This window comes from Anomaloglossus baeobatrachus, chromosome 1 (assembly GCF_048569485.1).
Source record: "Anomaloglossus baeobatrachus isolate aAnoBae1 chromosome 1, aAnoBae1.hap1, whole genome shotgun sequence".
In the NCBI taxonomy this organism is placed as follows: Eukaryota; Metazoa; Chordata; class Amphibia; order Anura; family Aromobatidae; genus Anomaloglossus; species Anomaloglossus baeobatrachus.
Window position 1 is genome coordinate 111,598,862 of NC_134353.1, and position 12,523 is coordinate 111,611,384.

The 12,523-nt window shown below is 49.7% G+C and overlaps 1 protein-coding gene across 1 annotated transcript in view; it reads left to right on the forward strand.

Annotated features, from left to right (window-relative positions):
- PGM2 (phosphoglucomutase 2) overlaps positions 1–9,778 on the forward strand; it is a 50,820-nt gene extending 41,042 nt beyond the window's left edge. Inside the window, exons 11-14 of the mRNA XM_075346955.1 lie at positions 128–257; positions 976–1,165; positions 9,105–9,238; positions 9,363–9,778. Coding sequence (XP_075203070.1) covers positions 128–257; positions 976–1,165; positions 9,105–9,238; positions 9,363–9,465 — 557 coding nt within the window. The 3' untranslated portion in view covers positions 9,466–9,778. The remainder of the gene's footprint in view (positions 1–127; positions 258–975; positions 1,166–9,104; positions 9,239–9,362) is intronic.
- The last annotated feature ends 2,745 nt before the right edge of the window (positions 9,779–12,523 follow it).

The following is a 12,523-nucleotide window of genomic DNA, read 5'->3' on the forward strand; positions in this document are numbered from 1 at the left end:
GATAAATTTAGGGACCCCCCAGGTCCATGGTAGGATGAAGCAGATCCAGTGTTGTAATGTGACGGGCCGGGAATGATTACAGCGATCCCCTGCCTGATTTTTACTCCATACTTGCTTTGTGTTTCAGGCTACATGTGCTGCCCTTTAGTCTTGGACAAAGACGGAGTAAGTGCTGCCGTCATCGCTGCAGAAATGGCCAGCTACCTCGCAACTAAAAATCTCACCCTGTCTCAGCAGCTCAGTGCCATTTTCAATAAGTAAGTTCTTTATTGCCTGATTATACCCGTTCGCCTGCATAGCACCAACATGTCAGAGCACAGTACACCGACACTAGGCAAGCACCATGACACGTCATCACTTGTTGGCTTCACTTTGCGTAGACGGCCATTATGGTCAATATTCATGGTAGAGAACATTTTCTAAGCACAACCAGCAAATTCTTCACATTTGACACAACAAAAGGTGCCATAAATGATGCCAGCAATGTATACCAGTCCCCGACATGTACATTTCCGGCTGGGCAAATGAAAAATGTCCGAAATTCATTAGAGGTAGATGTTCTTCAGTATTCTCATCGTTAAGACCTCATTCCGGTGCCTTTTTTTTTTTTTAAATCAGTGTGTGGTCTGAGTGTCATCAGTTTTTCTTGTTTTTTCTTGGTACGTGGAGGTAAAAAAAAAATAGTTTCTCCACCTTCGCCTTTTTGATAGTCCATAAAAATTAAATTGTACTTGTATACCAGTGTTTTATTCAGCGTGTTTCCTACCAACTCCTACCAACTGTCTGGTATTTGCATATACTTAAAAGTATTCAGTGTATGTTTGCATTCTGTCTTTTCTGCCTGCATCTTCATCCCCACACTGGTCAGGTCCATTATATCCCCCACTGTTATTACCCATTATCAATAATAATGGTCATGGTAATCATCAGTGACCATTATATCAGCAGATATAACAATTATCATGCTATTCACAGGTACGGCTATCACATAAGCAGAAATTCCTATTTCCTTTGCTATGATCAAACTACAATCAAAAACCTTTTTGACAATCTCCGGAACTACAATGGAGACTCCGAGTACCCCAAACTGTGCGGTAAATTCAAGGTGACTGGAGTGCGGGACTTAACCACAGGGTATGACGACAGCCAGCCCGATAACAAAGCCGTGAGTGTCTTCTCTTCTTATCTGTATTAATATTATATAGTCTTTATTTCATTTTGCCTTTAGTGACTTTTTACATCCTGTGTTGTGAGGGCATTTAAAAGGGGTTGTCTAGGTTTTTGAAATGAAAGTCTGCAGTCACAGAGAACCTTCACATCGCGAGCACTGACCACTGTCAGGATTCTGTAATGCTGGTGGAGAGAGTGGGAGGTAACGATACTGTAAGTGTATGATGTGCAGACTCCTGTCCACATTCCAACTAAAAGTATCCTGCTTCACTAAACAAAAGTGAATTAAAAGAGACTGCACACATCTAGTCATCACATGACTGCCGCTCTCTCCACCAACACCGGAGAATCCTGACAGCGTGCAGTGCGCACACTGTGAACTTTCAGAAGTCTGCAGTCACATAGAGCGACACATCACAAAACTGATGTATAACATGTGCGATCATTTGTCATATAATGGAATGTCTCCAGTAAAGTAATACTCAACTGTTTCTGAATGCCATCTTTTCCTGACTTTAAGGCCACAAGCACACATTGAGTATTTGGTGAGGTTTTTTTACCTCAGAATTTGTAGCCAAAACCAAGAGTGGGTAATAAATTCAGAAGTGGTGACGTGTATCTATTATTACTCTTCCTCTGATTGTCCCACTCCTGGTTTTGGCTACAATTCGTGAGGTAAGAGAAACCTCCTGAGGTGAAACCTCCTGAGGTGAAACCTCCTGAGGTAAAAAAATCGCCAAATACTCAACATGTGGACATGGCCTAAATAGTAGTCATTTGTGAACTAAAACTTAAAAAGACGCTCATCCTCGATCATTGTCACCTGTAAACACGCATCAATAAGCAACGAACATACAGTATAAGATGTTCACTCACCGGCTGACCGGATGATTTATGCTATCCTAATATAATCCTCAGCAGCCCATAAATAAATCAATTGACTTTATTGTCGTTAATGCTCGTTATGGGCCAAAATCAATCTCTCTAAAACCTGTATTCGGACTGATTCAGGACTCTTCTTTTGTGTTCTGGACCCAAATTTTGTTCAATGTATCAGTTTTCACCATCACTGTGGAAAATGTTATTTATTGCATATGACAATTATGACAAAAATCGATGTCAGACGTCTCCTACCCAATAAGGATTTGTGCACCTTAAGTATTTGCTACTTTTGTTTTTATTTTTTTCCCACCCAAATAAATTATATATATATATATATATATATATATATATATATATATATATATATATATATATATATAATATAATTTCTTTTTCGCTCTATTGGGAGACCCAGACAATTGGGTGTATAGGCTATGCCTCCGGAGGCCGCACAAAGTACTACACTTAAAAGTGTTAGGCCCCTCCCCTTCTGCCAATACACCCCCCGTGCTCCCACGGGCTGCTCAGTTTTTTGCTTTGTGCGAAGGAGGTCAGACACGCACAGCACAGCTCCACAGATTAGTCAGCAGCAGCTGCTGACTAGGTCGGATGGAAGAAAAGTGGGCCCATATGGGGCCCCCAGCATGCTCCCTTCTCACCCCACTTTTGTCGGCGGTGTTGTTAAGGTTGAGGTATCCATTGCGGGTACGGCGGCTGGAGCCCACATGCTGTTTTTCCTTCCCCATCCCCCTTAGGGCTCTGGGTGAAGTGGGATCTTATCGGTCTCCAGGCACTGAGACCGGGCTTCATCCACAACTCCTGTGGAGCCTGATGGATAGGAGCCGATACCGTTCAGGGACATGGCCCTGCATCTTAAAGGTACTCTGTATCCCTATGGGGACCGCGCACGGCATCACCTCAGCTTTGCTGGGTGTGCTAGTGCACCGGGGACCGCGGCGCTGACCGGGTCTATATGTGCCATTACACACTCAGCGTCGCTGAGTGTGTTTATATGTAAGGGCTACCGCACTGACCGCCGTTGCCACGGGACACTGCGGCGCGGCTGGGACTTGTAGTTCGCCGGGGACTTTCACGCGACCGCGCTTTTACGGCGGCCGCGTTTATTACTACAGTCCCCGGCTTCATTGCGGCCTAGTTTCCCTTTTTTTCTCCCGCCCTCAGCCCTGACAGGCAGGGGAAGGGCGGGACGCTGCACGGAGCGAGCAGCAATGAGGGCTGGAGTATGATTTACATGCTCCACTCCCCTCACTGTGCACAGTATGAGCGCCCGTTTCGCGCTCTTTCTAGGCCACGCCCACAGCTTCCTCAGCTCGTCAGGACGCCGCAGCCATTCCTGTCAGCTCCACCGACGCTGCAGAGAGGGACATATTCATGGGAGACCCAGACACGGTCTCTGGTGGCCTCACAACCGCTTAGGCGGCTGGTAAGCAGCACATGTGGTGCTAGCCCCATGGTGCTGTATTGTATGGGTACATCATTTGTGTACTGTATATAATTTACACTGTATGAGCACAGTTCTTTCTGGCTATATACCCTATTGTGTTACTCAGGGAAAACTATAGCATGGCGCCCATAAAAGGCAGGGGTGCCAAAACACAGGCTTATTATGTTGCCTGCGCCGCATGTAAGACCCCACTACCGGCAGATTCCACTGACCCTCATTGTGTGCAGTGTTCGACCCCTGTGACACTTCCTCAGCCGGATCCTCTGCTAAGAGGGGCCCAGGGGGAGCCACCTGTTGACACTGTCCAGGTGACTGGGACTGAGTTTGCAGCCTTTAAGGATCATCTCTCTGAGACTATGGCTAAGATACTAGAAGCCTTGCAGTCCAGACCGGTATCTCAGCAAAGGGACTCTGTTGAATCATTGTTCCCTGACCCCCCTCAGTTGGACCAACAATGTCCTCACGGGGTATCTCATACATCCCAGACGGAGGGTTCGGACTTAGAACCTAGCCCCAGATCGTCTAAGCGAGCCCGCTTAGAATTTCCCTCGACATCATATTGTTTAGGGTCTCAGCGAGGGGATTCTCTGGTTGATGTTGCGGAAACAGCTGATCAGGATTCTGATCCTGGGAGCGCTCTCAATCTTAATTCCCCAGACGGGGACGCCATAGTGAATGATCTTATTGCATCCATTCATCAGTTGCTGGATATTCTTCCCTCAGCCCCTCCGGCGGAGGAGTCTGATTCTCAGCAGGAGAAATTTCGCTTCAGGTTCCCCAAGCGTACACAGAGTATGTTTGTAGACCACTCTGATTTCAGAGAGGCAATCCAGAATCACCATGCTTGTCCGGATAAGCGTTTCTCTAAGCGCCTTAAGGATACACGTTATCCTTTTCCCCCGGAAGTGGTTAAAGGTTGGATTCAATGTCCCAAAGTGGATCCTCCAATCTCCAGACTGGCGGCTAGATCCATACTTGCAGTGGAAGATGGGGCCTCGCTTAAAGATGCCACTGACAGGCAGATGGAGCTCTGGATGAAGTCCATCTATGAAGCTATCGGAGCTTCTTTTGCCCCAGCATTCGCAGCCGTATGGGCGCTACAAGCTATATCAGCAGGACAAGCGAAAATTGAAGCGGCCGCGCCACAAGTGGCTTCCATTACCTCCCAGACCTCGGCAATTGCGTCTTACGCTATGAATGCTGTCCTGGACTCTATGAGCCGTACGGCAGTTGCGACCGCCAATTCGGTAGTAGTCCGCAGGGCCTTGTGGCTACGGGAGTGGAAGGCAGATTCCGCTTCCAAAAAAGCGTTTAACCGGTTTGCCAATTTCTGGCGACAGGCTCTTTGGCGAGCGCCTGGATGAAATCATCAAACAATCCAAGGGAAAGGATACATCCTTACCCCAGCCCAAGCAGAACCTCTCCCAACAGAGGAGAGGGCAGTCGAGGTTTCGGTCCTTTCGGGGCGCGAGCAGGTCCCAATTCTCCTCGTCCAAAAGGTCTCAGAAAGAACAAAGGAACTCTGATGCATGGCGGTCTAAGTCACGTCCTAAAAAGGCCATTGGGAGCACCGCTAACAAAGCGGCTGCCTCATGACTTCTACCTCCTCTAGTAGCATCCTCGGTCGGTGGCAGGCTCTCCCGCTTTTGCGACACCTGGCTGCCACAAATAAAAGACCGCTGGGTGAGAGACATTCTGTCTCACGGTTACAAGATAGAGTTCATCTCTCGTCCCCCGACTCGATTCTTCAGGTCTTCTCCGCCTCCCGAGAGAGCCGAGGCTCTTCTGCAGGCGCTGGGCACTCTGAAGGCAGAAGGAGTGGTGGTCCCTGTTCCTCTTCATCAACAGGGCCACGGTTTTTACTCCAACTTGTTTGTGGTCCCAAAGAAGGACGGGTCTTTCCGTCCTGTCCTAGACCTGAAACTTCTCAACAAACACGTAAAGACCAGGCGGTTCCGGATGGAATCCCTTCGCTCCGTCATCGCCTCAATGTCCCAAGGAGTTTTCCTTGCATCGATCGATATCAAAGATGCTTATCTCCACGTTCCGATTGCCCCAGAGCACCAGCGCTTCTTGCGCTTCGCCATAGGAAACGAACACCTGCAGTTCGTGGCACTGCCATTCGGCCTGGCAACAGCCCCACGGGTTTTCACCAAGGTTATGGCTACTGTAGTAGCGGTCCTCCATTCTCAGGGTCACTCGGTGATCCCGTACTTGGACGATCTGTTGATCAAGGCACCCTCTCTAGAGGCATGCCAACACAGCCTCGACGCTACCCTGGAGACTCTCCAGAGTTTCAGGTGGATCTTCATTTTTCCAAAGTCAAATCTGACACCGGCCCAATCGCTCACATACATTGGCATGGAGTTTCATACCCTCTCAGCGATAGTGAAGCTTCCGCTGATCAAGCAGCGGTCACTACAGACAGGGGTACAATCTCTCCTTCAAGGCCAGTCACACCCCTTGAGGCGCCTCATGCACTTCCTGGGGAAGATGGTGGCAGCAATGGAAGCAGTCCCTTTCGCACAGTTTCACCTGCGTCCTCTTCAATGGGACATCCTACGCAAATGGGACAGGAAGCCGACGTTCCTCACAGGACCGTCTCCCTCTCTCAGGCGACCAAAGCTTCCCTTCGGTGGTGGCTTCTTCCCACTTCATTGTCGAAGGGGAAATCCTTCCTACCCCCATCCTGGGCGGTGGTCACGACGGACGCGAGTCTGTCAGGGTGGGGAGCGGTTTTTTCTCCACCACAGGACTCGGGGTACGTGGACCCGGCAAGAGTCCTCGCTTCAGATCAATGTTCTGGAAATTCGGGCAGTGTACCTTGCCCTGAAAGCGTTCCAGCAGTGGCTGGAAGGCAAGCAGATCCGAATTCAGTCGGACAAATCTACAGCGGTGGCATACATCAACCACCAAGGCGGCACACGCAGTCGACAAGCCTTCCAGGAAGTCCGGCGGATTTTGATGTGGGTGGAAGCCACGGCCTCCACCATATCCGCAGTTCACATCCCAGGCGTGGAAAACTGGGAAGCAGATTATCTCAGTCGCCAGGGCATGGACGCAGGGGAATGGTCCCTTCACCCGGACGTGTTTCAGGAGATCTGTTGCCGCTGGGGGGTGCCGGACGTCGACCTCATGGCGTCCCGGCACAACAACAAGGTACCAACGTTCATGGCACGGTCTCAAGATCCCAGAGCTCTGGCGGCAGACGCCTTAGTTCAGAATCGGTCGCAGTTTCAGCTCCCTTATGTGTTTCCTCCGCTGGCACTGTTGCCCAGAGTGTTACGCAAGATCAGGGCCGACTGCCGCCGCGCCATCCTCGTCGCTCCAGACTGGCCGAGGAGGTCGTGGTACCCGGATCTGTGGCATCTCACGGTCGGCCAACCGTGGGCACTACCAGACCGACCAGACTTGCTGTCTCAAGGGCCGTTTTTCCATCTGAATTCTGCGGCCCTCAACCTGACTGTGTGGCCATTGAGTCCTGGATCCTAGCGTCTTCAGGGTTATCTCAAGAAGTCATTGCCACTATGAGACAGGCTAGGAAACCAACGTCTGCCAAGATTTATCACAGGACGTGGAAAATTTTCCTGTCGTGGCGCTCTGCTCAGGGTTTTTCTCCCTGGCCATTTGCATTACCTACTTTTCTGTCCTTCCTTCAATCTGGACGGGAAAAGGGTTTGTCGCTCGGTTCCCTTAAGGGACAAGTTTCAGCGCTCTCTGTGTTTTTCCAGAAGCGCCTAGCTAGACTTCCACAGGTACGCACGTTCCTGCAGGGAGTTTGTCACATCGTTCCACCTTACAAGCGGCCGTTAGAACCCTGGGATCTAAACAGGGTGCTGATGGTTCTTCAGAAACCACCATTCGAGCCAATGAGAGATATTTCTCTCTCACGCCTTTCGCAGAAAGTGGTTTTTCTAGTAGCAGTCACTTCACTTCGGAGAGTGTCTGAGCTAGCAGCGTTGTCGTGCAAAGCCCCTTTTCTGGTTTTTCACCAGGACAAGGTGGTTCTACGTCCGGTTCCGGAGTTTCTCCCTAAGGTGGTATCCCCCTTTCATCTCAATCAGGATATTTCCTTACCCTCTATTTATCCTCATCCAGTTCACCAATGTGAAAAGGATTTGCACTTGTTAGATCTGGTGAGAGCACTCAGATTCTACATTTCTCGTACGGCGCCCCTGCGCCGCTCGGATGCACTCTTTGTCCTTGTCGCTGGCCAGCGTAAAGGGTCACAGGCTTCCAAATCAACCCTGGCTCGGTGGATCAAGGAGCCAATTATCGAAGCTTACCGTTCGGCTGGGCTTCCGGTTCCCTCAGGGCTGAAGGCCCATTCTACCAGAGCCGTGGGAGCGTCCTGGGCTTTGAGGCACCAGGCTGCGGCTCAACAGGTGTGTCAGGCGGCTACCTGGTCGAGCCTGCACACTTTCACGAAGCACTATCAGGTGCATACCTATGCTGCGGCGGATGCCAGCCTAGGTGGACGAGTCCTTCAGGCGGCGGTTGCCCACCTGTAGGAAAGGGCCGTTTTACGGCTCTCTTACGAGGTATTATTTTACCCACCCAGGGACTGCTTTTGGACGTCCCAATTGTCTGGGTCTCCCAATAGAGCGAAAAAGAAGAAGGGAATTTTGTTTACTTACCGTAAATTCCTTTTCTTCTAGCTCTAATTGGGAGACCCAGCACCCGCCCCTGTTTTTTTGTGTACACATGTTGTTCATGTTGAATGGTTTCAGTTCTCCGAGTTTCCTTCGGATTGAAGTTAAACCAGTTTATAATTATTTTTTCCTCCTTCTTGCTTTTGCACCAAAACTGAGCAGCCCGTGGGAGCACGGGGGGTGTATTGGCAGAAGGGGAGGGGCCTAACACTTTTAAGTGTAGTACTTTGTGCGGCCTCCGGAGGCATAGCCTATACACCCAATTGTCTGGGTCTCCCAATTAGAGCTAGAAGAAAAGGAATTTACGGTAAGTAAACAAAATTCCCTTCATTTATAATGTGTGTGTATCCATCTCATACTTGGCTTAGTCCAAAATGCAGAATGTAGGATATTCCCCTTCCTATTAGTTCGCTAAGTATTCCTTGCAAACCACAGCTCCCCAACCCTTGACACTACAATACAACTGAAAGCATTCCCTTAGCTCTCTGATCTTCTGTGCACGCCTGGCACTTTGCACATTCTCACCATTAAGGCTAAGTTTACCCAGGGAATCTTTTTCTGCAGTTTTGAGGTCACAAAGATGCACCTAAATGCATGCATTTCCTTCCCCCAGCAAAGTCTATGAGATTTCTATCTTGCTGTCCACACTGGGCATCTTTTGTTGGCTGTATCTTGGCTGCGTTTTTGAAGATGCAGCATGTCCATTCTTTTTGCGTTTTTGAGCCCTTTCAGTCATTAGATTTGACTTAAAAAAGCACTGGGCAAAACGCGGTACAAACGCACCAAAAACGCATTGCGTTTTTATGTCTTTTTTGCCACGGTGCGTTTTTGGTGCCTTTTTTTAGGACAAAAACGCTGCATCTTTGTGGTTAAAAAAAAAAAGATGCCGTGTGTGAACATAGCCTTATTCTTGTCTGTTTCTGTCTTTTCTGCAGATTCTCCCAACTAGTAAGAGCAGCCAGATGATCACTTTCACCTTCGCCAATGGTGGGGTGGCGACCATGCGGACCAGCGGCACTGAGCCAAAAATTAAATATTACGCAGAGCTGTGTGCTGCACCTGGAAACAGGTATGTGATGGTGACCACTACTTACTATGCTGACAGAAGGATAGACATTGGATAGTTTATCCTGCAAATTGCTTTGCTACATTTTAGCTGGCCATTAAACCCTGCATTGCTTGTGTGTTCACAGCGACTACAATCAGCTGAAGAAAGAACTGAACGATCTCGCTGACGCCATCGAAGAACATTTCTTTCAGCCAGAGAAGAATAAATTGCAAATAAAAACCGAATAAAGACATAGAGGCCTCATATAGCAAAAGTGTCTAACAGATGGACTGGTCCACGGCCACCAATCAGGGTTCAGCTCTCATCTCTGAAACTGCTGAGGATAAATAAGAACTGCACGGGGATTGGTTGCTTCCAGCAACAAGAACAGTTTTGGTATATGAGGCCCCCTATCCAGTCTGGTGTTACATTGGAGACTTTTATTACATCTATACAATTTTATTTTTTTTCTTTTAACAAGTTCTGCAGTATACATAAGTGATATTATGTGATTTTATACACACGAGGTTCTATTAGCATTAAACTTTCTGCTAAACTGAATACTTTTTTATATATTTTTAATGTTTCAGTCTTTAATCACACGAGATGTTTTTCAGATCATTTTATACTTTATTGCAAATAATCTGATAAATAACACAGGATGATGTGACCTTTTATTAACCCTTTCCCAACATAGGATGCAATAGTACGTCCTACATTGGGTGCAGGTGTATGCAGCGGCCTCCAGAGCTGTAATCCTTGCTTAATGCAATCACTTCATATAAATGGTCTGGATTTTGGGTGCAACGTGTGCCCGTCGCCCTTACTCCCCCCTCTAACCCTCCAAGATGTGCGATATTGACTGTTTCTTCGGCGCTCCATTGGGAGACCCAAACGATTGGGTGTATAGCACTGCCTCCGGAGGCCACACAAAGCAATTACACTAAAAAGTGTAAGGCCCCTCCCCTTCTGGCTATACACTCCCAGTGGGATCACTGGCTCACCAGTTTTCTGCTTTGTGCGAAGGAGGTCAGACATCCACGCATAGCTCCACTGTTTGTAGTCAGCAGTAGCTGCTGACTATGTCGGATGGAAGAAAAGAGGGCCCATATGGGGCCCCCAGCATGCTCCCTTCTTACCCCACTTGTGGTTTGTAAGGTTGAGGTACCCATTGCGGGTACAGAGGCTGGAGCCCACATGCTGTTTTCCTTCCCCATCCCCCTGAGGGGCTCTGAGGAAGTGGGATCTTACCGGCCCCCAAGCCCTGAGGCCGGGCTCCATCCACAGACCCAGTGAACCTGCTGGATACGGAGCTGGGTACCGTTCAGGGACAAGGCCCTGCAACTTTCAGGTACTCTGTGTCCCCGTACAGACAGGCACGCACACGCCAGACTTGCTGGGTGTGTTAGTGCGCCGGGGACAGTAGCGCTGCACGCTGGGGTTTGAGTCACAGCAGCTTAGCTGTGTGACTTCATGTGCGGGGAACTACCGCGCCGGCCACTCTCGGAGCGGCGGCGCGGCTGGGACTTGTAGTGCGCCGGGGACTTAGCGCCGACCGCGCTTTTACGGCGGCGGCGCTTATAAATTTAGTCCCCGGCTTTTGCGGCCTAGCTCCGCTTCGTTCCCGCCCCCTCCCTGTCACTCAGGGAATGGGACAGACGCTGTGCAATCGTCAGCGCCGAGGGCTGGAGCCTTATTTACATGCTCCAGCCCTCTCACTAGGCACAGTGGGACGCAGGTTTCCCGCTTTTGGTCTGAGCACGCCCAGGGCCCGCCCCCCCCCTCCACAGGACGCCGGCAGCCATTCCTGCATGCAGTCTGGCTGGAGGACGGACACAGGCTCTGGGAGACCCAGACTAGGGATTTCTGGCGACCACACACCCGCGTTTAGCGGGCGGTAAGCAGCACATTAGTGCTGGCCCCACTAGTGCCACAGTGTTGTATTGGTGTACTTTTTCCTGTACCAGATATATATATATATATACTGCACTGTACGGTCGCTTCTTGGCTGTATACCCCTATATTGCTCTGAGGAGACAGCAACATGTCATCCACAAAACGCAAGGGTGCCAAGGCACGGGCGGTATACACTGCTTGTACAGCATGTGGGGCTAATCTACCAGCAGGCTCCAACGACTCTCATTGTATGCAATGTTCAGTCCCAGTGGCACTTCGGCAGCCAGAGTCTATGGTGGTGGTAGCCCAGGCAGAGACGCCTGTGAACCCTGCCCCGGTGACGGGGACAGAATTTGCAGTCTTTGCTGACAAAATGTCTGTGACTATGACAAAAATCCTGGAGACCTTGCAGTCCAGGCCAGTTGCTCAGACCATGGACACTGCTGTGTCTATGTTCCCCGGTCCCCCTCAGTTGGAACTAATCCGTACTTCAAGGGGGTCCCAGGCATCACAGGCTGAGGGCTCTGACTCTGATGACAGTCCCAGGCCGCCTAAGCGAACTCGCTGGGAGAGACCCTCCACGTCATCACGCGGGTCAGGGTCTCAGCGAGAAGGGTCTCTATATGATGAGACAGAGGTGGGTGATCAGGAGTCTGGTCCTGACACCGCACTCAATTTGGATACACCAGATGGTGACGCCATGGTAAATGACCTTATAGTGGCCATCAATAGGCTGTTGGATATTTCTCCCCCAGCCCCTTCAGCAGAGGAGGCAGCTGCCCACAAGCGTTTTTCCAAACGTCTGAAGGATACACGTTATCCCTTTCCCCCTGACGTGGTCAAGCGCTGGACCCAGTGTCCAAAAGTGGACCCTCCAATATCCAGGCTTGCAGCTAGATCCATAGTTGCAGTGGAGGATGGGGCTTCACTTAAAGATGCCAATGACAGACAGATGGACCTTTGGTTGAAATCTGTCTATGAAGCTATTGGCGCGTCGTTTGCTCCAGCATTCGCGGCCGTGTGGGCGCTCCAAGCTATTTCAGCTGGTCTGGCACAGGTGGACTCTTTCTTAAGTCCAGCAGTGCCGCAAGTGGCGTCCTTAACTACGCAAATGACTGCGTTTGCGACCTACGCTATCAATGCGGTACTAGACTCTACGAGCCGTACCTCAATGGCATCCGCCAACTCTGTAGTTTTGCGCAGAGCCTTGTGGTTAAAAGAATGGAAAGCAGATTCTGCTTCTAAAAAATGTTTAACCAGCTTGCCATTATCTGGAGACAGACTGTTTGGTGAGCAATTGGCGGAAATCATTAAACAGTCCAAAGGTAAGGACTCTTCCTTACCCCAGCCCAGATCAAACAAACCTCAACAGAGGAAGTGGCAGTCAAAGTTTCGGTCCTTTCGAGGCTC